The following is a 25,725-nucleotide window of genomic DNA, read 5'->3' as shown; positions in this document are numbered from 1 at the left end:
CGGCCCGCACTGTGGGATGTCGTGGATCGCACTGACTGACGTTACTGAAACATTTGTCAATTTTATAATAACATTGTAGGTCGACTTTCGAGGATATATCGTCACGGTCTATCCTGTCATCAGTGTGCCATCACATGAAGCAGCTATTAACGAGTTTAGGTTTTGTTTTCGAGTGACCGACTGTTTGTCCGAGTTTTAAAGTGCGGCGCTGTTTGACTTTTTTAAGTGATGAATCGTGATGAACGATTAGGTGAAGTTAAGCAACGTTGGTCGCGGAGAATGATTGGATGGGCGACCGGTTTTTGGAGCTTGACTCCTGAGAGTTTCTAGGGCTTCGGTCCTGCCCCACACTGAAGCTCGTGTAGGACAAGCTGTGTCTCCTTAGATAAGTGACTTTGTTCGAAATGTGCCTCTGTTCACCCAGCAGTGAATGGGTACCCGGTAGGGGATAGTTGTTAACCTTCTAGTGCCTCACAGGCAGCATGGGTTGTATACTCCCCAGGGAGATGAGGATAACATATTCGAGTGGTTCGAGCATAGACATTGTACATTAGCGCAATTAAGTACACACGTTATTGTTTTATTATTTATCTCTATTATGAAGATGATGGCTGCTGTGTCAGGGATTACTGATTAATCATTGTTATTGATCGATAACTTGAACTTGATCGCACGTGTCATCCTATTTTGACAGCGCGGGGCGTTAATTATAATATCACTCATTGGTTTGTCTTGTCCCGCCGATATACAGCTGTATTATTGCTTATTGTGGCGTTCAACAACTAACAAAGCGCTGAGAATAAACCTACATATCCTCACAAGATGAGTGCTTGCCCCTGGCAATATGCAACAAGGTTAATATCTAGGCTGTATTGGCAATGGCCTCCGTGTATTGCGTATGTGTCAACCATCGCGTTTCGTGAACAAAATGTTTTTAAATATTTCCACATCAACGCTCAATGTAGGATGGTATGTGTCTTTATGAAGAAGGTTTTCCGCATGGGCGATCACTTCATGCTAAATACTCGCAGTCATATAAATCAAGTTGTTTTGACATGGACCACCGGGTCACTCCTACAGTTATACCAACCTTGCCCCGTTGGGATAATCATGGACGCTGCTAGCGTGTCTTAACGTGCGTGCTCAGAAAGAGAAAGTATTGTTTTAAATAATTTTAATTGCACTTCATCATTCTGAACTAACCTACATGAGTCCATATATTATTCTTGTATAGAAGTTATTACAGTTCACTCCAAATAAACTCACAATAACTAATCACGATCCATCTATGAAAATCAAAAGAAGAACGTGTACACTTTTCTGCCTGGTGTAAGGAGACAACAAGGGAAAACATAAGATCTACATCCATACCAATCAAAATAAAAGTAAAACTGTATCGAGAAAAAGAATGCTCTTTTTGAAAATTTAGGCGATGTTTTCACTTTTTCATAATATTATCGTTATTAGAAAAAGTTTCACATATCGGTTGGAGCATTATGAAAACGATGGGGGGGTGGTTTTCTGGTGTTACGTCATCAACGGTATTGCTAGGGAGAATCCCTCTGGTAATTTGTCCGGGTTCCCTCGTGACGTCGGAGAGCTAAAAATAACGGCGGATGTTGAGTTCAGCCGAAACCGCTATTGCCTGATTTGGTTGGTCCGTTTTTATAAAGCGTTGTCTGATAGGTCAACCGAGATCGAGGTGCAAGCCAGACCAATATGGCTGCGCTGGTGGAAGGACAGGAGTATGGTCTCATCTCAAACGATTCTTCCATCGGCAACAAAACTGTAATTCACGTCAAGCTAACAGACTCAGCTCTTAGAGCGATAGAAGAATTTTCTAAAATCAAAGTAAGTTATATTTGAATACATTATCATATTTAGCGAGAATTCCGTTAATAATCTCAGTTAAATTGCAGACTTCGCATTTTCTGTCATTTTGGGTCATCAAATTGACATCAGATGGTTTTGATTTCTTTGTGGAAATTGAAAGAAAATTGAATGTAAAACCTTCAAAACGTCTTCTACATGATGCAACCTATACAAGTGGGTCCCTGAAATAGAATTTTGCGAGCTCTTGAGCCACGGAAAAGAAATGCGCAGCCACATCTGCCGAACGTGATCGACTGCAGTTTGGCAGCCATGATTTCACTCATGACATCGGGCCATGAGACGTTTCAGTCTTCCTCGGTCTCTGTCGTGGTTTGTTTAAAATTCATTTGTTGTTTTATGATATTATTCGCATGTTTAGTACAGTCATATATAGATACAAAGTGGTAGGCGTAGCGCATTTTTGAATGTATCACAACTGAACTGTATCTAACCCTTCCATATGGAAGGACATTCTATCATTTACGTTCGCACTAATGTCAGTTTCCTGAGAAAATATGCTCCATAGTAACTTAAAATCTTGATCTCACTAGCTGGCCCATGATTCTGAACATGGGAATATTATCTGATGTTTTACCAATTTTGACCAAAGTTTTGGATAAATTTGATTTTGAATATATTATGAATCAGGATAGATTATTTTCTTTACAGACTGTCATTCAATCTAAATATCATTAGTAACTAATTGTAAATTTCATAATTGTATGTGAAGAATGGTCAATGTATGTTTCAGCTCATGTTGTAATGTCTAAGTAATATTAACATAAGAATCATACAGGGTAGGGTAGTGGCCATGTTAGGATATAATGCTATGTTTGGATTTGGTAAAATCTTTAGTCGCTTATTCAGAAAGTTTGATAAAGAGTGGGTAATCTTCATTTTTCATGTGGTTAGTTCTTGTATATTTTACAGGGGAGAAACTTTCGTGTGCTCACAATCTATGTGCCTAAAACGTTTAAATTTCTTGCTGAGCTTGTATGTTAGCATTAATTTCAGTATATTTCAGTCTCATATGTGGGCTAGTTTAAGCTGATCTTACTAGACGAGGAGGAATTAAACTTTATCATGTATATTGTGGGGATTCAGACTTGTGACCTCAAATGAAATATGTATGCTCTGCCATGTCACAGTCTCCCATAATCAACTCGATTGCTTCTTATTTAATGCAAGTGCATTTAGCTCAGGAATACCCATTTTGTATGCTATTGCCTGGTTAATATTTGAACATATTCAGTAGAAATTCATCAACTCAGGTATGAAATATAACCTGGATTTCTCCCCAAGTATCTGTTTGAGTCTTAACTTGATTATTCACTTCTTAGTCATTAAGTTAGTCACCCTCAAACTTTCAAGAAAGGAAAAACTTGTTGCCTGTATAGCCTTTGTGAACCAGGTGTTCTGTCTATGCTTTTTTCTTGACCTTGTGCTTGGAATTAAGAAGGGCCAGATTATTATATTATTATTATATATGAAGTTGTAATGTTTTAGAAGAAATGTTTCAAATTACTTTCAAACAGTAGTAGAAACATCGTCATTGAACATGTATACTCACCGCCAAAAGAAACACGAACCATAGACACATATAGAGAAGTATGCACTTTAAGAGATGTTTCTAATGTGTACCACTTAATGACAAAACTAACAATCCAGTCTGAATCAGACAAGTGTTACCAGAATGTCTTTATTTTTATCACGATATGCCACATGTGATTTCCAATCTTTATACTCTAATCCTGCACAAGACAAATGAATCTATGACATCACATCTGATGCGTTCATGAGCATCAGTTCACACAACACACCAGTCTCTTCGTTTGTGCATCAAGCCAATCTAATATCTCTTGGATATGAGTAAGTCTTCATATATTAACCAACATGTAAGGTTTTCACATTTCTTTTGGCGGTGAGTATATATAGGAAAACTTAATTATTTGATTTCTTTCAGCATTGAGAATTGTGTGTGTTATGGGGATGGAGTTGCTATAAGATTTGTGCAAGTTTCTAAAGCTGTTGTCATGTGTAATATGTAAACAAATCATGGAGTACATTTTGTATTTCATGATTTATTGAGGCCAAATTTAATATTGTCTGAAACTGTGTAGTGAAAGGTGTCTGTCTGCAAAGAGCTTGTTATTGAAGGAGCAGTTAGCAATATTCCACATGTTTCAGGGTAGGCATTGCAGTGATATCAAGCTGAACATTGGCTGAAATTTACCTGTAGCAGCTGGGCTTAGTAATATGATTTAGCCACAGATATCTGTACAATTTCTTGTCAGAATAACAGCCAAATTGTATAATTGAATGTTTGAATAACAGACATAAACTATGTTCACTCTTTGTGCAGCCATGCAGTGTGAAAATACATTGGTTCATTAATCATGTGTAACGTTTCTGAGTTTTAATGTAGGGCTGATTTTGCAATTAGGTAGTTTGTCATATGTGTGGTGTCGACACATGCTTGATGTTTGATAACAATTTTAAGCTCATAGAATAGATGTGTGTTACGAGAAATTCAGTGCTATGTACTTAAGGAGTTTGTTTCACTGAGTATATTCTTCTGAAAGCACACGTTATTTGCCGAATAAGGATCATTGATTGGACCTTTTGCTCGTCTGTGTCCTGGTATCATGCATCTCTGACATAAAAATGTCTGTCCTGAACAACAATTTCAGAGTCTTGACTTTCTCCTAGATTGTAAAGAATGCCCTTATAAAGTATAACTTATAGCCAGCCCTGTTTTACAAAGCTATCTTAGTGCTAAGACAATCATAACTCTTGTAATTTGGCATTAACTTATGACAGTCATAGTGCCGAGATCACTATCTGGAATGGGACCCCAAAATGAACCATGTTGACATTCTATGCCTAGGACTGCCTTATTTAATCATGATTTGGTTTTGAAGTGTTTATATTTGGAAATCTTGTTCAGAGTCAGTGAAATCACATCCGTACTCCTGTGTAACTGATGTCACAACTCCGGTAGTTATTTTTTAGAGTTTTCTTCTTGTATTCGCCATCAATGCAATAAGTTTATCATCGTCAGCATAAGAGTAGTGGAGATCTTTGAAAATTCGAATGATGGATGGGATGTATTTGAGTTACTGGCTTGAATTAAATGACCCACACAAAATTGTTTTTCCTTATACATGTTATAGGAAACAGCGGTTGGTCGCAAAAATCTACTCATGTTACTAGAAACCTTGATTTGGTTCTCCATTTTCTTCTTACTTTTTTGTTTTAATTCTTTGCCACAAACAAGCAATATGTTCCCATGTTGTAAAAGAAACTGACTAAAATAGCAGGACACAAATGGGAATGTATGACCTGGTTGATAAAATGTCGTCATACCAAAACTGCATATGTTGTCGCTCAGGTCTCGATGTTCAATCAGTCACCTATTACTGATTGGTTTATCAATGGTGATAGTTCCATAGTTTTTGGAGTACCTTTTGGTAGAGCATATGTTATTTTTAAGTGCTGCTATGTTAGTATTATAGGCATGTTTGAGAGGATTAATCATTTTTAGCTGCAGCAAATGCCGCACTTGATGTCACCTTTAATGTCATTTAATATAGGTCCACTGTAGTTAAATTCACATGGAATTCTTCACATCCTCCATTTGATTACGTCACTGTCATTTTCATCTTACACCTACCTGTTTGTCAATGTTGTTGATGTTGTGACAGTGTTATGACATGCAGTTGCACTGTATTGTTGCCATGGTAAGATCGTCAACTAAGTCTAGTCCTTGTGGTGATTTACTCAGAATCACAGCTTCAGATAAGCTGCCTGTTTGTGTAAAATTCGCAAAATAACTCACAGTAACCCAATTTATTTGGAGCTGCTTGTGTACAACTACTTGAAACAGTTTAAAGCCCAGTTGTATATAACATTGTGCATAATTGCCCAATGTAGCCTTTTCAGCTTCAGGACTGGATATCTTTACTCATCTTTATTTACTGATCGATTGCAGGAATCACCTATTCAATAACTCAACTGCAGTAATAATGCACAAAAGGGCAGGTCTCGCTTATTGTAATCAAGACATGTTGTTTGTTTGTTTGTTTGTTGTTTAACACCACACTCAGCAATATTTCTGCTTTATGACTGTGGTCTGTAAATAATCGAGTCTGGACCAGACAATCCAGTGATTGACCTCATGAGCATTGATCCACACAATTGGGATACAGTGACATGCATCAACCAAGTCAGCAAACCTGACCACCCGATCCCTTAGTCGCCTCTTACAACATACATAGTCACCTTTTACGGCAAGCATGTGTTGAAGACCTATTCTACCCTGGATCTTCACTGCAAGACATGTATCACTGTTGTTTGCTCATACATGTATGACAGATGACACACTTGGGGCAGCATATTAATAGAAATAATTAAGAGTTAACTGAAACAGCATTTTAACAGAATTCTTTCAAAATGTCTCATCTTTGGTTTAAAAATAGCCAAATAGACTGGACTGCAGCTTAGTGTAAGCTAGTACAAAACTATTACATACCCAAAGAAAACTATCAAATACCCAATGTGAATGGTAACATACATGTAAATACTCAAACAAATTCTGTATCAATACATTTGTTATATGTACATTTAAAGGTCCACAGTGCACACAGTGCACACAGTGCACATTTTGTCTTTTTCACCTGGAATTCTATTCCTACTGTTGTGCTCTGGCATCAAGTATCACTTGACACGCTCAGGCCTGGTATCTTCTACAGTGCTCTGGAAACCCACACATCTATATATATATATGTTTGTTCAAGGTTGTATGACTAGGGGAATTTTTAAAGTCTCACAAGTACAGTGCTTGTAACTTCGTTTGTAACAGTGGGAATCATACCTTGATAGTGAAGATAAATGTAAATATGACACATATTGGGAACATCCACACACTTGAGTAAGCTGAGGGAAGAGTATTGTCCCTGGGATGAAGCATGATCATTGTGACCTTAGATGTGTGGATACATATTTACCATGTCCTCCTGGTAGGACATATTTGGCATGATGTAGGTTTGTTTGAACTGAGTGACGGCTATATCAGTTGTTATTCTAGTGTTACAGAAGCTAAACAGTTGTCTCTTTGTCAGAAATCCCTGTGTGAAAAACGAAGTATATTACACAAGCTACAAGTGCGTGACAGCTTTGTCTCAGCCGGTACACATATATGCACATTTATTGCGTTATTCTGTTACTGCACTTGATTCAGTGGTCTGCCATGCCGGCATCTGTTGTATGTATTATTGAATATTGTATGTTGACCAGTTCTATTATGCTGCTATTGGATTGTTTTATTCAGTAGTAGCATGCTGACTTGGAAGTCCAGGTTAGACATACACGTCAGAGTATGAGGTGTTTTCAATATACGTCTTTGGTGTTTTGCAGTAAATAATTTCTGTTCAATTCTGAAGGGCTGAGCAACTATTAACACTAAAGCGTGTGAGCTTTTGTTATGTTTGTGAAAGTTTCCCTCCCGAGACGTTGATAAGGAAAAATGATGTTTTATGGTAATCACATATCAAATGCGGAACAAATACGTCCTTTCACCTTGTGAAAACCCGGCCACAGAATCAGTGCCTTTGTATTGCTGCAGATGGTACTGCTGCCCTTACCACTACAGTCATATTAAGACATGAGTGGCTGAGACCTCCAGTGTTCACTGTTGGGTGTTGGTTTTCACTAGCGTCTAAAAATAGAACCCATATCTAGGTCATGTTTTGATTTGTGTTCATATTTACCATCAGGGTTTGTTATGCATGTGACAGACATTTAAGTCATATTCTAATCAGCATAATGATTTTGCTCCCTTTTTAGATGTTCTTTGGCAGGTTTTATCATAAACATTTTCAGGTAATTATACCTGATTGAACAGATTGACATGAAACTTTAAAAAATGCTTGAGCCTCTGATGTATACCAGGGATGTTTTGTAGTCTTGTATGTGATTTTCTTTTTTGTATTCCATCCACTTCAATGTATTTGTGTAATTTGAACATAGATTTGACATAAATAATTGATCACGGAAAGATCATTACCACACAGACTGTACAATACTTGCCTTAAACTTCACAAGGAAGTTGGTAATCTGTCCATATCTTGTTATCTTTCTAAAACCACATTTATTTCTTTTATGTCATGCCAGTGTATACATTATCATGTTAATCTCAATACTTTAGCAACACTGTTGATCCTTCCCGGCAATCAAAAGGGTTTAGATAATGCAGAGTTAAAACTGCACCCTTTCATTCAGTGATAAATGATTATAGTTCATGTCACATTTCTCGAAAAAAGAAAGAGGATGGAAATTTTCTGATTGAAGATTTTTTCATCATCCTTGATAAAGTGTTTTTATTAACCTGTGACAGATTGGTTATAGTTTTATTTGTAATGTTGATGTTCAACACGCCTCAGATGGACCCATTTCACTTAAGTTTTGACAGAAACCCCAGGGTGAGTTTGCTATGGGAGATACCATGCAAGCTCTTCCCTACAGGTGTGCGTCATTACACCCTAACCGCTATTGCTTCTGGGGCCAGGAGTCACTTAGTGTGGTAATAAGAATTAGACAGCCATGTTAATAAGATGATGTGTATGTCATGGTGTACACATGGCCTTTCTGACCCAACTGTTGTCTCTATCAGGCCTTGCCAGTGCCACTCACTTGCACCATTGTTTTCACATGTGTTGGTTCAGCCGGTGCGGTGGGCTCTTTGAAAGATTGTTAGAGTTTTGTCATCATATTGCCACACCTAATGAAATGCTGTTTTTTATCATGAGTTTTCAGTATTTTCAAGACATATGAATACTATGTATCAGCGGTAGAAACTAACATTTTTTAGTCCACTAGTCCTTATAATGATCATATATAGCAAAACCCCTAAAAATGACAAATATCTACTACTCCTTATGATACCTTAACTATTGGGCAGTTTGGCAAGGACTATAGGACTAGTGCCAATTTCTAACCCTGTGTATGGGTGTGAGAGTCTTTTATGACATTTACAAGATGGATGTTATTGTGATAAGGAATATTGTGGATTGAGTACAGCTCCTGAAACATCAGAAAGCTTTCCTTGCAGATAGCTCTTAAATACCACCACCACCACCCCACAGCACACCCAAAGATGTTGTTGTCCATTAAATATCCCTTGTCAAGTAGTTTTTAGGGATGTGCTGATCTGATTCAAAAATGCCTATGCTCTAAGTGGAAACTTAAATGAAAACAATTAGTATCCATTAAATATGTGCCATTTGTTTGCATTGTCATTGACAAAAGGGCCTTGTATTATGCTCCTGATAGTAATGTAGTTTGATATGATGATGTACAACAGCTGATGGTGTACAGGTGGTTTGTGGGGTAGACTGTGCTGTATAACTTCCCCTGTTGATTAGGCCCTGGTAATGGGATCCATTTAATGACCTGGCCATACACAGGGAGACTCACTGTAGCTGACAGTTTATCATGCAGTAAGGCAAGGACTCCCAACGATCAAGCTAGTATTGTGTAAAGTTAGGCAACGTTGTGTAACAGGGAAGGGTAACACAAGCAGGTTACATCTTGTTATATTCAACAAGTACCCAACCATGACTATTATCACCTCATAAACTACCTACAACCTTGTAGATGGTGCTGTACATGTCCAACTTGTAGCAGTATGTTCCTAAAGGATAGGAATGTCTGGGTTAATTTGTTTATGGCAGGTGTGTGTAAATCACTTGTTAATCATAGACAGATAACTGTGAACAAACATAATCATAAGTCATCATGAGGTGTTTTTTGCATCCCATGTTTGTAATGTGACATCAGAGCATGGTCACTTGATAGGGTGTCACTGTGTAGAGGGATGATTTGTCAAAAAGAGGTTTTGCATGCCATTGAAACATTAGGTTTAGCAAGGTATCCATAGCACTCTTCTTCTCATTATCATTCGGCATCATTCATTTGTGTTAATACGATTAGGGTTGCCAGGATAAGGACAATTATTGGCTTCTAAGTGTCCCAAATGTAAACGTAGACGGGAGACATTTCAGTTCTGAACAATCATACAAGGAAATAGACGACTTCAACCTTCCTTGTCTGATCCAGATGTTGGTTCATAATTTTTGCGGTCATTGTTGATCGAACCATGGGGAAGCTAAAAATAGCAATGTTGAACAATATAGAAAAATGTGAATGTAGTTTGTTTATTTACTTATGTGGATACAAAGTGTTTATTTACTAATGTGGATACAAAGTGTTTATGTACTTATGTGGATACAAAGAGTATATTTACTAACTGGGATACAAAGTGTTTATTTACTTATGTGGATACAAAGTGTTTATTTACTAATGTGGATACAAAGTGTTTATTTACTAATGTGGATACAAAGTGTTTATTTACTAAAGTGGATACAAAGTGTTTATTTACTAATGTGGATACAAAGAGTTTATTTACTTATGTGGATACAAAGTGTTTATTTACTTATGTGGATATAAAGTGTTTATTTACTAATGTGGATACATAGTGTTTATTTACTAATGTAGATACAAAGTGTTTATTTACTAATGTGGATACAAAGTGTTTTTTTACTAATGTGGATACAAAGTGTTTATTTACTAATGTGGATACAAAGAGTTTATTTACTAATGTGGATACAAAGTGTTTATTTACTAATGTGGATGCAAAGTGCATAGTAAATGTGTGTGAAAATAGTTTTTGAATGGTGTACATGGTATATGTGTGTTGTAAATTGTGCAATGTAATTAATGTGATTCTCTCTCGTGGGCAAATGTGAAGGAAGAGGGTTCTCCTGGGCAAAGTAAGCTGAATAGTAAATATACTTGGTGGTGATTGCAAGTGTTAGAGGGTGTGACTTGTTTTCCCGTTTGATTTATCTCCTTTTATAGTAAATGTGATAGGAAACTATTTATTTCTCTGCCGATGAGAAGACTTGGAAATTTCTTCTCTAAATTCTTTCTTTCTTTCTTGTTGAAAATTTGAATTTGCCCTCATTCTTATGGAAATAACAACCACAGCTGCAGCTGGTAGTTAGTTTTTGCTTGCTACCGTTGGTGAAAAAAGGCAATTGAAAACTCTTTACTTGCCAGTGCAACATGACAAACAGAGCAAAAGTCATTTACCATCTAGTGCTTGGGCTCACATCCTCAGCAGGCTCAATGCTGCCCAAAACAGCTGTCACTGTGAGCACTTGTCAATGACTTGAAGATCAATAGACAGATTTCATAATTCTGTTATATTTCATTCAGAAATAGGCCTGTGGTGTCAGTCATGCTGAAAGTAAAATAATTTAAAATGGCTAATGGCAATACACACATGTTGATATTCTAGACAGAGGCCGTGCAAAGAAGCAGTGCTACTCCATTTTGTTTCTGCTATTGGTTTTCACAGATAGGGCAGGGATAAACACCGTCAGTAGTCCCTTTGTCTGAGACTAGTAAAAATGTATATTGACTTTATTTCTTGCAATATCTAATATTTTATATCACCACTAGTCGAAAATGAGCTGTCAACTAGTTAGACCAATGGTGTCTAACCCGGTATGGACAAGATTTGTGCATTGTTACTCACAGAACTCTGCAGTAAAAACATACAACTTCATTTTTTCTTCACGGCCTTGGTGTGTAATATGGAATAAATACCATAAACTACGGTCATAACAAAGTCAAAGGGACCTCTGATTTTAGTTCGAAATAACTGTACTTTGTTATAAGGGATCAAAAATATGTTCGTTATATCCGCCAGTTCGTTATTTGTTATAAGCGTGTTCGTTATAAACATTGTTTACTGTATGTTTAGAGTTAGAAAAGGTATTTTAAAAAAATCCCTTTTATGTTTTGGTTATGATTTGTTTCATTGGTTGAATATGAATCATAGATTTCATGCCACTTGAGTGCTTGAAATATTCCTGACAGTCAGGATGAAAGTGTCAGGTTGTGGTTTGACTTGGAAGTTGGGAGTGTGTGTTGTGAATGACAGTCTTGAGGTCGCCCCGTCATCTCTGGCCGTGGTGGTCACTCACTTCATGATCTACAGCTCAGGTCAGGGATTATATCTGTCTCCGCTATCTTTAAAATGTGACCAGGTAGCCAGTTGAAAAATCTCTCTCTGTCATACCTGTATTCTAAATTATTTGGGAGCTTTACCAGGTGAATTATCATGCACAAACATGGAGAATAAGGTGGCCCATCAACATGTTGTGCTGATTCAAGCTAGTATGTGGAGAAAGCCTTCTCTTTCAAGGTCAAATTTGTTTAGAATAAATCTGTAGATTTGTTATAAATGCATTATCTGTATTGTGTTATGTGCAACTCGACTGCAAGGTTAAATAAGCCCAGCTTTGGCTTCTGTGCAACTTTGTCTACAACACATTGTGTCTGGCTGAGGTAGAGTTGGCTACTTGTCAGAATAAACACACGACAGAACTGCAGCCTGCTTCAAATGCCCTACATACCACCTGGTGCAAGTGTCTGTACCTTCTTCCCCTTGGCCCTTATTTCCCCATTTTTCCCCTTCCATTCCTGACCCTGATTGTTGACCCGACCCTCAACCTCACTGGCCTCTTTCTTCTTACATTACGTTACCCACTCTAACCTTTCTCTGTCCTTACAGGGCTTTACCTGACACACAAATGTGCGCCCACTATCCACAAATGTAGAGAATGGACTATACAGACGCACAAATATTCATTGTACCTACAGTTCAACTTGAGCAGTTATGACGTTATTTCATCCATCAATCATGGCCACTGCCCACATGATCATTGATTCATTCCAGGCTCTAATGTAATTAGCTAAACGTCCTGTACACAAGACCGCCTCTGTGGTCCAGTGGTAGAGCATCTTCATGAAGAGCAGAAGGTTGGGGGGTTCGATTCCTGTCCTCGTCATCCCGACCTGAAGACGTTCAAAGATAGTACTTGTTTTTACCCTGCCTGCCACTCGGCATTAGGGGCTGAAACAAGGACTGGTCGGCTTGGAATCAGTATACTCTGTCACGATGGGATATTCTTGTTAAACAGCGGCATGGTATCTCGGGTGGCTAGCTCTATAAAATCGTTACTAGTTCGGACTAGTTCAAGCACTCACACATGCGTGCACGTCGTGAAAAATTGCAAAATTCTTGAGGGCGATGTTAAACCTCACCTCACCTCACCTCAGGTTTGTCTCTCTCCTTACATTACCCCGACAGGCCTGTCTCTCTCCTTACATAACCCCCACAGGCCTGTCTCTCCTTACATTACCTCCACAGGCCTGTCTCTCCTTACATTACCCCCACAGGCCTGTCTCTCCTTACATTACCCCCACAGGCCTGTCTCTCCTTACATTACCCACATAGGCCTGTCTCTCCTTACATTACACCCACAGGCCTGTCTCTCCTTAATTACCCACACAGGCCTGTCTCTCCTTACATTACCCCCACAGGCCTGTCTCTCTCCTTACATTACCCCCACAGGCCTGTCTCTCTCCTTACATTACCCCCACAGGCCTGTCTCTCTCCTTACATTACCCCCACAGGCCTGTCTCTCTTCTTACATTATCCGCCCACACTAGCCTGTCATGTGTTGTCCATGATGTTGGTTTTATCCATATTTGGTCAACAGTTGTGGCTCCTTGCAGTGCCTATGTGTGAGCAGTGTGTTATTTAACTGTGTGTTAAGTGATGCCTACTGTCCATGTCAATCAGGTGTATGTATGACCTGTTGAAAAGTAGATGGCTGTTGTCAGCTCCTGTTTTTTTGTGTGTAAACTGCACGTTTGGAAGCTCCCACTGTTCAGTTCAGAACAGATCTGAAGTAGGCCGGCTTTGTCCAGTAACTGTATACATCTGTAGATATTGTTCACAACAAGTGAATTAGACAGATATTTCTTTCTATTTTCAGTGTTGGTTGTTTTCAGCATGAATCAGTAATTATTGCAAATTTGCTGCTATTTGCAATGTCGAACAGCAGAACTATTGGTGGAGAGAATATATTAGACCAACCATTCATTAAAGAAAATAATGTTTACCTACATTGTGATATTTTTTGCAAGCTGCCTCTGACTTGCCATGCTTGCCAACTTTATTTGTTTGTTATTTAAGTGTTTGAAAATGTTGAAGGTCTATGTGAATCTATCATTAGTAGCTTTAGCCAAGCGTATGTGTTCAATTTTCAGTGGATCCCGGGCAGGATTTAATAAAAATGTCAGTACCTATGTGGTAAACACATTTAGTAGATAGGGCTGTTGTAAACAGTGCTTAGCTGACTGCCTGTGTTGTGCAACTTTTCTGTTGCACCAGATTACCTGTCCCATGGGTGAGAGAGCCAGGTCGGTGAGGCCCTGACCCAGGTCACGTCACACAGTGGCGGTTAACCCTTAACATGAACGAGATAGTGGATTGTTGGTGATACCCAGGCTGTACAGATAGACGGCTGCATAAATTTACATACTCTGTGGTGGCTGACTTTGTAAATAATGCTGACGACTCTGTGATGCTCAGTCATAAACTTAATAAACAGTATTAATATTTCTGAGTGTTTACATTCAGAATGGGATGCATTGTGGTGGATGCGTTGATATGTTGAGTGTATTATTGAAATCAAAAACACTATTGTAGATTTTCAAGGTCTGTTTACAAGATATGGTGAAAGTAGTATTTTTAGTTTGATAGCCTTGTGCCTATCTATTTTTAGAATGCTAAACACTGTAAGTTGTGTGTGTGTGTTACTGTGGTTTATTGGTATCAGTCTTTTGCTTGAGCCACATTTCCGAGTCTAGTTACATATCTTTAAGGAAGGAAATAATCCATACATTAACAGTAGTACCAGTAACACTAAGGTCTTTTGAAAATGTAGCTACTTTAAAGGTGCTCCTTCAGTAGGTGTAAGTAGGATAAGTAGGTGTCCATATTTGCCCCTAGTTAACCGATTTACAGCAAGTTGATAACAGAACTATCTATCTGTCTATCTATCATACTGTATGTAGGAACAAAGTATGTTGTGTATTGTCGACGTCATGGTTAGTGTTTACTTATAGAGGACCTCAATCTGGTCTTGTCTGGTTTATAACTCTCTTGATGTAAGAGCTTCATGTATGGGGGGAGGGGGCAGGGGGCAGGGTGGCCCAGTCGTCTAAAGTGCCACGATTCGCTGTGCAGAATTGCGTCCCCTTGGACACACCAGAAACCTATGATTGTGAGTTCGAATCCCAGTTCACCCCGATTATGTTTCTAGGTTTGTCAGCACCATACCCGTGCTCGTGCGTTTCACAGAAGTGGTAAACGTCTAAGACCTGCATCACTTCGGGCTTTTTCCCACATAAAGCTGACACGCCTTGATATAAATGGAATAATGTTAAAAGCGGCGTTACACCCAACTCACTCACTCATGTATAGGGCTGTGTATTACTTGGAATTTTGTATTACAAAAAGTTGTGATACTTAGATCTATATTGTGATAGTACTGCAACGTGTTGTTATGACCACTAAGCACTCAACATTTTGCATAAAATGTTAACCTTGTTGGCTCAAGATTGTGTGCACAAATTGTAACTAAAATATACTGACATGGCATAAAAGTTATGACATTACAAAGTATGCATGTATACAACATGTACAATGGTAGTTTAATATTCATAATATGATTTTGCCACATGAACAGATTTTGAAATATCATGAAAATGGTTGTGTATGAATTTGGCCTTCATCATGAATTGGTTGTGTATATGGGATTCTAGCATGTATCAGTATAGTGAGTATGCCTCTAGTGATGTCATTTGATTGTGATGTCATGGTAAGTGATCACACCACAGTGTTCTGCAAAGCATTGTGATGCAATTTCACTGTACCAGTATCTCCTAAGAGATACCACTTTATCTAACCTCACCCATGCCATATCTCATGTGGAAGCCAGTTTGGCTGATAAATATAAATCTTTCATAGCAGTGGACATAGTAAATCACTTGATAAACTGAAGTTCAGTTCTTTGAATAGGAAAAAGGTATTTGCAAGAGTCAGTGAGTTATGTTGCAGTTTGACAGATCAACCTGACAGGCTAAACGTTCTCATTGTTATCGATTTCTGATGTTTTGGACATTGTCATGGAACATGGTCATAATAAATTGATCTCAGGGGTCATTGCATCCTGACCTTTTGCCCTTGACCTTTTTCACCTTAAGCAATTGTCACTTTGATAAATGAAGCCTATGTCCCATACCAGTTGCCATCTCATTCCAGGAAATAATTTGTTTTCAGAATTGCATTTTTCATGTAGAGCTCAATAGATGTCATCTTCTAATTCCTTTGTAACCAAAGGGATGAAGAAAGAAAGAAACATTTCAAAATGATTTGAGAGGTATTTGTGTAATGTCAGTTCATAACTAAGAACATTTCGGTTACATTTTGTTCCTTTTCATTTCTAAAGATGTTGTTTCATTAAGTAAATTTTGTGGTTTTTTTTTTCAGCATGGCACCAACAGAAGGCCTACAATACAGCTTGATGGGAACCAAGGGGTAAGTAATCTGCATTGGACGTGTGTGGACTCTATAGGGAACAGTGTTATTGCTTATGTCAAGGTCACCTCCATCATCCATGCATGAGTAGTGCTGTTTACCTGCTGGTGGGAATAATAAATTATGAACTTTGTAGTTATTGCAAGTGGTCTTAAACTTATTTTGTAAGGTCTATCTGAAATTCTTGTGAGCTACTGATGCGGCAGGTTGTCTATCGTATGTGCATCAGTAACTTTTAGGTGGCAACCATATTGAAACTCATTTTCCCATCGTATCATGCGTAAAGTACCGGTTGTGACACAATGACTGCTGAGTGTGGATAATACTTGGATGGGTAAGCAACTGCTTGTTGAGTATCACTGTCCCTGTGTGACAATTCTAGTGACAAGTGATCTCAGGTGCCCTTTGCTTGTCATAAGGTGAGAGAATGAATGTTGTTTACACTGCCACATTAAACAATATTCCAGCTATATCATAGCCGCGTGTAAACGGTTGATTCTGGACCAGGCAAGGATGAATAACGGTCACGCCATTGGGATACAATGACACAAAGTCCACATGGTCACAGATCCTGGGGGCCTAGGGGCCTAGGGAAAGCCTATTCGTTAAAGTGTCTCGTCAAAGGCCCGGTTTAATTTCCCACATGGGTACAACGTGTGAAGCCCATTTACCGGTGTCCCCCAGCGTGATATTGCGGGAATATTGTGAAAAGCGGTGTAAAACCATACTCTCACTCACAGAGCCTGACCACTTGATACTCATTTATTTGGCTCTTGCAACAAGCGTGGCGTTCTGGTGATTCATAGTAACTTGTCCTGACAGCTGACTGTGGATTGGATGACTGTGTCACTTGGCAGCATGTCGTTGTTCCAAGACAGTGCCATGGGCCTTGGATTACCTGGGCCAGACTTTATGACTGACATGGAACTTGAGATGCAGCTGTCAAACTGCTGACTGTTTGGTTTTATTTTTTGCTAAATAATTAGCTCTTGGGAATTTGAATCCAACATTTGTTGAGAGGTAGTAGCCTTGCTTCAAGTACACTGTGTATAAATAGCATGAATGTGTGGACACTAGAAGACTTGGTTGATACCATGATAAAAGTCTTGAGCCATGATAACCTCTCCCTTCCTCTGGTGACATAGCCTATGTTGCTCCTTCCTGTTATCACGGTTATAAAGACAAGTCAGATTAACTGCTCACTTTGGATAAAACTTGATCAAGATCGTCTGAGCTCCAATGAAATATTCATGTCTGCTTTCTTTTTACTGCAAACAGTTGAAATATGACAATAAGATTTCAAATAAGAAATGTTTACTGAAGGCAAAATAAAAGTAAACAGCTTTTGCTGCGGCGTCAGTGTCATCATGACTTAAGAAGAATGCTGGTGTTGCAGGCGATTGTTGACAGTTTCATTTGTTACTGTTGTTAAAGTTAAATCAACGTTGACTGTGTGACATACTGGTATGTCGAATCTGTATTCTGGTCACCGACCATTTGTCGCCGCCTTGCCAATGTTTTTTTGGAAATGTTTGGAATATTTGTGAAACTATGAGCAAATGCACTTCTTTCTGTTTGTGGAAAATTTTGAGTCGATTGCTGTTACACAGCGAAGAGAAGCAAATTGAAATAAGCCGACTTTAAGGACCCTCTGGTCAACGTAGTGTACCAGCTATTGCCACCGTCTAAACCTCCCGCCAAGTGATTATGCGCACCTCTTCATTTATACAACTTACATTTTTTATTATCTCTGGTATCCATGGTATACACATTCACATACTTTATTCATTATAATGAAAATATTAAGAAATAATGCGATAACTGGCGGCTTGTCAGTACTGGTATGCCAAAATTCAGAAAACTGGCAGTAATCCTATATTAAATTTGAAGCCAGTTTAATATGTTCTCAGTAATATTTTTTGACTATTTAAAGAATGATAGCAGCATTGTCGTATGAAAAATTAAAATAGAATCCACGTGTTTATTTGATAGTGTGAATAGGAAATAATGTTCACTAATGTTCACAGTTGATAGTTCATGACCTTTCTGATTACCATTATCTGGGCTGACAGCTGGGGTGTGTAGCTAGCACAATCAAGTCACGAGACTGTTGATCATCTCAGAACATCAATACATTGAACTCACTGCAAATGGCATCAACAGATTTGTCTCACTGTCAATGTGTCACTTCCAAACTTGGGACATGTCGTCCCAACCATCAGGACCATGCAACATTACATGGGACTCCAGTGTCTGCTCTGACTTAAATTTTCTTGGGGTCACTTGGACCCCTTCATCATAAAATTAGGAGTCCCAAACAAAAATGGAGGGGTCCAATTTATTGCATTATAACGTAACATTAACAACAGAACACAGTGTTTGTGAAAAATAAAAAATCTTTTCGCAACTGCAAAATATCAAACCTTGGTCGTATGCAAAATTCAAAACAGGAAGTGATATACCATATAATCCACACAGCCTTACTTACTGCGGTAAGATTCACCAATGACAGGTACTTTGTTTACTGAACTCGGTAAAGAAAATCAGCATCAATCAATCCAATGAACAACAAACATTTTGTGAATCACATATTTAATAAGTTTGTAAGCGTGCCCCTCTATGATCCATTATAAATTAACTACCGCGATAACATAGCGTATCATCCAACACGGTCGCTCGATTTCGCAGGTCACTGTTACCACCGTTCTGAAGTATACCCTTGATGTGCCTGGCTATTTTTAGTTTGACACAAGATCAGGATATTTTCGATCAATCAGCAAGCTAAATTAATTATGACTATATCCGCCTTGCTTAATATGTGGCACCTGATTGGCTGAAGCAAAGCTACGGACCATACCGAAAATTAATAAATGCAAAACCGACAATAGATATAGGTCAAGAAACCGGTTTGGGTATTTGTCATAAAAAGGGAGAGAATAATGAAACTGGTTTGGTTTAGCAAACGGAAGTGTTAATCAACATGCTTCGCTCTCTTGTTTGGCAACAAATACCTTTACGCAAAGACGTACGATAACAGTGTCAATTCGATATGAAATTAATATAGCCCCAGTCACTGCGTCCACGAGACCCATACATGTTACGCAGGTGCGTTCAAACTTATTTTTGTGCGTCCAAGACGCAAAAACGCGCCCTTCAGCCAGCACTGGGACTCTCCTGACAGTGGTGTGATGTTTATCAGTGCAGATGCCACCAACTGCTAACCTTGTCTACATGCTATTCACAATAGACATGAGAGAGGAGGAACTTATTAAGAGTTTATCAGTATGGTTCCCCGGTAAGTGTTGCAATGTTATTGAAAGAGTGAGTGAGCTGGGTGTAATGCTGCTTTGAACAGTATTCCAGTTATATCATAGCTCGTCGGTTATTGTGTGAGGCAATCCCAAAGTGATGCAGGTTTCAGAAGTGAAACCCACAAGCATGGGTATGGTGCTAACATACCTAGAAACATAATCGGGGCAAGCCACAATAATGGGTTGTGACGTCCCCAAGGGAAGCAACTTTGCACAGTGTTGTGTCATTGTTGAAAAAATGAATTGGACAGGATGTTTTTGTATTTGGGCAATATGTACTGCTTACGTGCAAGGTGCTTAGTTGCTGTTATTAAACATACTACACTTAAACAATCACAGAAGTAATAATGTGGGACATTGCTCTCTGATTAGAGCATTTTCTTACCATAACAGGAAATAGTATTACAATTTTCAATCTACTTGTCATGTAACCTATTATTGTAAAAGTTTGTTTCATCAACATTTGATCTATGTTTCTTCTTGCCCGCTCAATCTTTGATGTTGTATCTATTGGTAAATTTTCTGTATGCCTGAGGTGCTCTTTATTGTGAATATGATATGTATTTTGTACACATGGTAAGATTCCTCAGGAAACAGAGCATACAGGAAAATAAGTTGTTTTGGAATTAGTGATGTATTCTAGTTGTGAATGCACTTGACACTGAATGAAGCCATTGTTTTGGATCAGTGTTAAACATGGCGAAATTCGTAAGGGGATATATTGTGTCAAATTGTTAATAAGTGAGTTAGTTAATTGTTAGAAATAGACACCAGATACATCTTGTCTGTTGGGAAAGTGGGAATCATGGCATTTTAGTTTCTCACTAATTACCAAGTGGGTACTTATCTGCAGTGGATCAAACATAATCTGTACATGCTGTAATCTTTGCCATTGGTCAGCAGCATCCTTATGCCAAGAAAGGTTGACAAAATCCTGATGCCAAGATTAGTAAGATCAATATGACTTACACGATGTACTATGAGTGACGAATGTACAATCCTGATTGGCATGGCATCTGTCATTTGGCCATACAGGCATCACTGATATTGACGTGTGTGATAGTGATGTGTCTCTGCTGAAGGCCATGAGTGAGGCTTGATGGATGTTGACAGTCGACTTAATAATCATAGGGAGAGGGGAGGGGTCAAGTCCATGGCTAGCCTCTGGCCGTCCTTGGACAACACAACACAACACAACACACTCCTGATTTGTTTATAAGGTAGAGAAAACTCCCAGACAATAAGAACAAAATACACTTCTGGGTGTGTATAAACAGCTTTGTTATTGGGCCTTGTTTGTACACAACTTTGATTTGTTTTTGACATGTTAAAAAATTAGAAAATTAAATATTAGAAAGTCCTAAAGACCTGTTGAAGTGTGATGGTTGGCTGTAGTTTCTTTCTCTGTGTTGTGTAAGCTGTATTGCTGTTTTTGATACTGAGATTCAACACAGAAATTATTGAAGTAAACTGCTTTTTGCAGTGTAATGTTGAGCTTGTGAGGCACCCTCTTTGTTTGCTGGTTTGAAAAGTGACTGACCCTTTCTGGTTAGAAATTTGGCACTATTATTAAAATCAGATCTTAGTTTTTGATACCGCCAAACAAAGATCTGAGGACATCCCATCAGGGGTCACATCAGAACGACCAATCACACCGTCGCTTACCAGATCATGAAAGTGACATTCGGAATGCGATTTCTAATCATGCAACCTCAAAAACTTTAACGTGGGGTATTCCGAAGGATAGTCACAGGCTTAACAACTGAATCCATACTATCTAGACCACCTATTAGCCATTCCAGAATGTTCTTTTGTTCAGGTTTCAATTTTTTAATCGCCAATTTGAATTTAGTTCCATAAAGCACGAGAAAGCTGCCTTCTGATTGGCTTTGGTCGACTTCTTGTCAGTCATTCCATTGGTCGGTCAAAGTTAGCGTTAGATCAGTCTGACGTGACCCGTAATGGGGTATCCTCAGATCTTGTTTAGCGGAGAACTAAAATCTGATTTTAATGAAATTGGAAATTTGGTCACCAACTGACCAGGCTCCCCTTGACATAATGTTAAGGTAGTGTTTCTTGAATGTTCAGATTTGGTGATCATTTTCATATGCTGAAGTTGAAGAATATACAGGTTAAACCTTAGGCTGCAGGTTAGGATTTCAAACATGTTTATGGCAGAGTTCCATCCTGAGTTGACAGAGGACAGTTTTAGAATGTATGTTTCTCATGAGATTTTGTTGGTGTTTTCAGCACTTCCAAGTCCCACTCCGAGGCTCAGGTGATGACCCTAGGGCCTCGCGCACATTCCGATTTAACCTGGCACAACTTCAAGGCGACCCCAATGGTAGCTTTGAGTGCATCCAACAGCCAGACTCCAGGTACAGCGGCTGTTGCCTTCTTCTATCACTGATCAGAGAGCTATAGATAAGCTTTTGGTATTTAACCCAGGAGCTTCATTTTGAGGGTTTTCAAATATTTTTACCCTCCTGTTTTGTTTTGTACATTTGGTATTTAACTTAAAACCTGTTTCGTAACAATCCCGTAAATAATTCAAAACTATGTGAATCTTAGTATACCCATCTGTGTGCAGCTGATTGCAGCTCCCTCTCCGGAAAGCCATTATTTTTTAACAAAACTTAGCATTGCAAGAAAGACATTATTGTTTTAATTACCAATTTGCGACTATTTAAGATACAACATGTACATTGACTTTCAATTGGCATCTATCAATATGAATGTCGCGGAAGCTTTTCCGAATGTAACTGTCGTTAAGTGAATTTTGCGATCGTATGATACACAATCATTTTATCTAACAGTTGTAATATACACAATCGTTTTATCTAATAGTTATAATATACGCATTACTTTTATTTCATGTTGTTATGTCAGTTTATTTAATGCGTACTTTATGCAAATATGCAGCTTATCTCGATCTCTGACTGATCACAACACACAATGGTGCACTGGTGACTAATAGCACCAGAGAATAGTGTGGATGATGGCAGGAAGTATGGAGTAGGTTGTAGCTTATCTGTTAACTAGTAATAGAATCAGAACCATCAGTCCCCAGTAATCTACTCATAGCTAAGTCACCGTGATCATTTATAAACTGAAAGTTTAAACGGTTGTCAATATGGACTAAGTGACTATTTAAAGATTGATCAATCATAGATGTTCTGTGCACAGGGCAGTAGCTAGATGTATCTTTCAGGCCAGGTGTGGTCCACAAGAAAGTTGCATTTCAATTCCCCTTCACACAAACTGCTGCACATCTCGAGTGGCAGGAAATCAACCATGCTTGTGTACAGAACATAAGAATTGCTTGACAGAATTTGAATTGAAATTGTAATTTGACAATTTTATCATGGTTAAGTTTGTTTCGATTTTGATTTGAATAATCCTTATTGTTAGAAAGTCTGCAGGGTGGATCTTTAACCCAATTTAGTACCAATCAAGTAATCATCGTTCATTGTGATAAATTTATGAACATGATCAATATGACATAGATATGCCAACCATGTTTTGATTTTATATCTTGTTTTTAAAGTATGTTTTGAAATATATGTCATTTTTATCTAGATCACTGTTATCTAGTGATGGAGGAGGGAAGTCTGCCTCCTTTAGCATCATAAGAGACATTATGCATTAGATCTTCTTTGTCTTACTGTTGGCTAGTGACATTTTTATCTAGATTTTGGTTATTATTTCCCTTGTAGATATGGTCACACACTTGAAAGTTTGGGCGTCATGCAACAGAAAATCAATGTCCTCGCAACTGACGATGTGTACAAGTCCACACGAGAACGTATGACACTTGCTGAGGAAGAAAGCAAAAAAGTGTGGTATGTAGCTCCTGAACACTTGTGCAAGCCTGCAGGTATATGTAGCTGTGTCTACTGGGTGAACCCCCGGACTGTGGGAACACTGGAGTACTCTCAAAATAGAGGGGTTTTGGACACCTCTGCTATGTATGCATGTATCCCTTGTTGACAACCACGTGGTGGCTAGCTGTAGGATATGTCATGTTATGGTGGAGGATATTTATGTAAATCAGGTTGTTGAAGAGTGAGTATTGGATAATGGAAAACTACTGTGACAAAGAGGCGGGATATATGGATTATGATGATTACGATGATGAAGGGATCATTACAAATGGACATGTTATCAAGATTGCATTGTAATGATTGCTGTCTTTTGTTTACATATTTTACATAAATTGAAATACTGTATTATCAGTTTTAAAGGTGGATCAAATAAAATAAATATAGACTATATGATTGGACTTGGGGCAATAAAAATCAATCTATAACATGATATATATGATGGAAACGTTTTAAAATGAAAACAGAAGCTTGAATGAAAAGCATTGTTTTCAAGTATCTTGTTGCTTTGGTTAAATTGGGTAAAACTTAATGCAGAATGAAAAGTTATGTGCAAAATTTGAAAAAAATATCTTAGGATTTACTAATATGTACTAAGTGAAATCAATGAAGGATATCAATAAAATCATCTTTTCGAGTTGTGGAGTGTACATGTTATATGTATCGTGATCTCCAAGTAATTAGCCCGAGATTGGCACATCAAGTGTTTGACACATAGGGACAAGTGATAAATTAACAAATAGATGTTTTTGTGCTATTGGCATCTAATACTAAAACTAATTTGTTTTTCAGAATAATCATTATTTGAACATTATTTATCAATTTTAACTACCAAGTTGATAAAGTAATGATAGTCAATTCAAACGTTTTATGATGATTAAGACTTAAGAATTGCGTAGGTTACAATCAGTTAAAGATAGTGAGTGATGATGGCATTTATCTTCTGATCAGGTAACTGGGTGTATTTCTGCATGAGGTGCTTGTAATGCTTGGTAGATGGTGTTACAATGAGGAAGTATGTGTCAGATGTTGACGTATATTTACAGTTTGACATTGTATTCAGCTTTCGTGGCTATGTTCCCAAGGCTATATATATTGTCACTTGGTTTCAAATCTGATTGTTCTACTTCCAATAATTTTGTAACTGTACAGATGACTTTGAACCAGAACATTACCACAGTAGGAAACAAATTAAACGTCACACAAATGATCCATTAAGAACACTTTCAGATAAAAGCGTAGCAGTGTCAATGCTACATGCGTGTTAATGTTTGAATACTGGTTTCATCTGAGGCAGTGGTAATGCGTGCAGTTTTCACCTTTTTTTTAACTTGGCTTAAGGTCGAGATAAAAGCTGGTAGAGAAATTAAGATCTAAAAGATCTGTTTGATTTTAAAATATTGTCGTTTATAAGTAATACTTCCAACTTAACGTGCACATTTGTCTTTGAAAACTTCTGTTATATCACTTACAAATGTTGTCTTTAGAGAAAAGCTCTGAGGAGATGGTCATTAACAGTTTCTATATTTGAAACAAGTGTCAACTCTGGTACAGCCAGCTTGGCTGCCTTACTTACACATCTATATATTCCATGTTTATTTTGGTATCTTATTCACTGGCGGCCACTGTCTCAGATGCATGAAAATAGCAATAATTGGATGTTAGATATAAAAAGAAAAAATGAAGCAAAATAGCTTCAAAGTAATCACAAGTATGAGGAAAGGCAAAGTATTGATGCATAGATACTTTAACAATATCAGGTTGCGTTGCATGCTTCTATGTCTCCCTAATGATACGAGGTCCAAGTCGCAGCCCCGTCTCTGAGACTCCAGATTACCCACCCCCTCATTTCATTGTTGTACAATCAAGTCACATTGTTTGTGGCCAAGAAAAGCCTTCACCTTGATGTAATAAAAGTGGAAATCTTGTGAGGGCGCTAAATATAGCTATTGATTTTCTGACTGGAAGTGTTTTGTGTGAAACACTTCTACAAGACTGGACCCCTAGGGCTTTTGTTGTCCAGTGCCTTATCAATTCATTTGTACAATGCATATGTTGTATGAATCTTGAATGGTTGATCTGTTTCAAGATACTTTCAACAGGTGTCACAAGCCAGTTGTCACAGTTTGGTGACTGACATAGT

The 25,725-nt window shown here is 38.1% G+C and overlaps 1 protein-coding gene across 1 annotated transcript in view; it reads left to right on the top strand.

Moving 5' to 3' along the window:
• Window positions 1-1,719: 1,719 nt before the first annotated feature.
• The window catches only part of LOC139473757 (RNA polymerase II elongation factor ELL-like), a 38,571-nt gene continuing 14,565 nt past the window's right edge, over window positions 1,720-25,725 (top strand). The window contains exons 1-4 of the mRNA XM_071256507.1: window positions 1,720-1,851; window positions 16,343-16,390; window positions 21,952-22,079; window positions 23,418-23,543. Coding sequence (XP_071112608.1) covers window positions 1,720-1,851; window positions 16,343-16,390; window positions 21,952-22,079; window positions 23,418-23,543 — 434 coding nt within the window. The remainder of the gene's footprint in view (window positions 1,852-16,342; window positions 16,391-21,951; window positions 22,080-23,417; window positions 23,544-25,725) is intronic.

The sequence above is a fragment of the Haliotis cracherodii genome, unplaced genomic scaffold (assembly GCF_022045235.1).
Source record: "Haliotis cracherodii isolate W230 unplaced genomic scaffold, xgHalCrac1.p SCAF_1, whole genome shotgun sequence".
In the NCBI taxonomy this organism is placed as follows: Eukaryota; Metazoa; Mollusca; class Gastropoda; order Lepetellida; family Haliotidae; genus Haliotis; species Haliotis cracherodii.
This window is presented reverse-complemented; position numbering and strand designations above follow the sequence as displayed.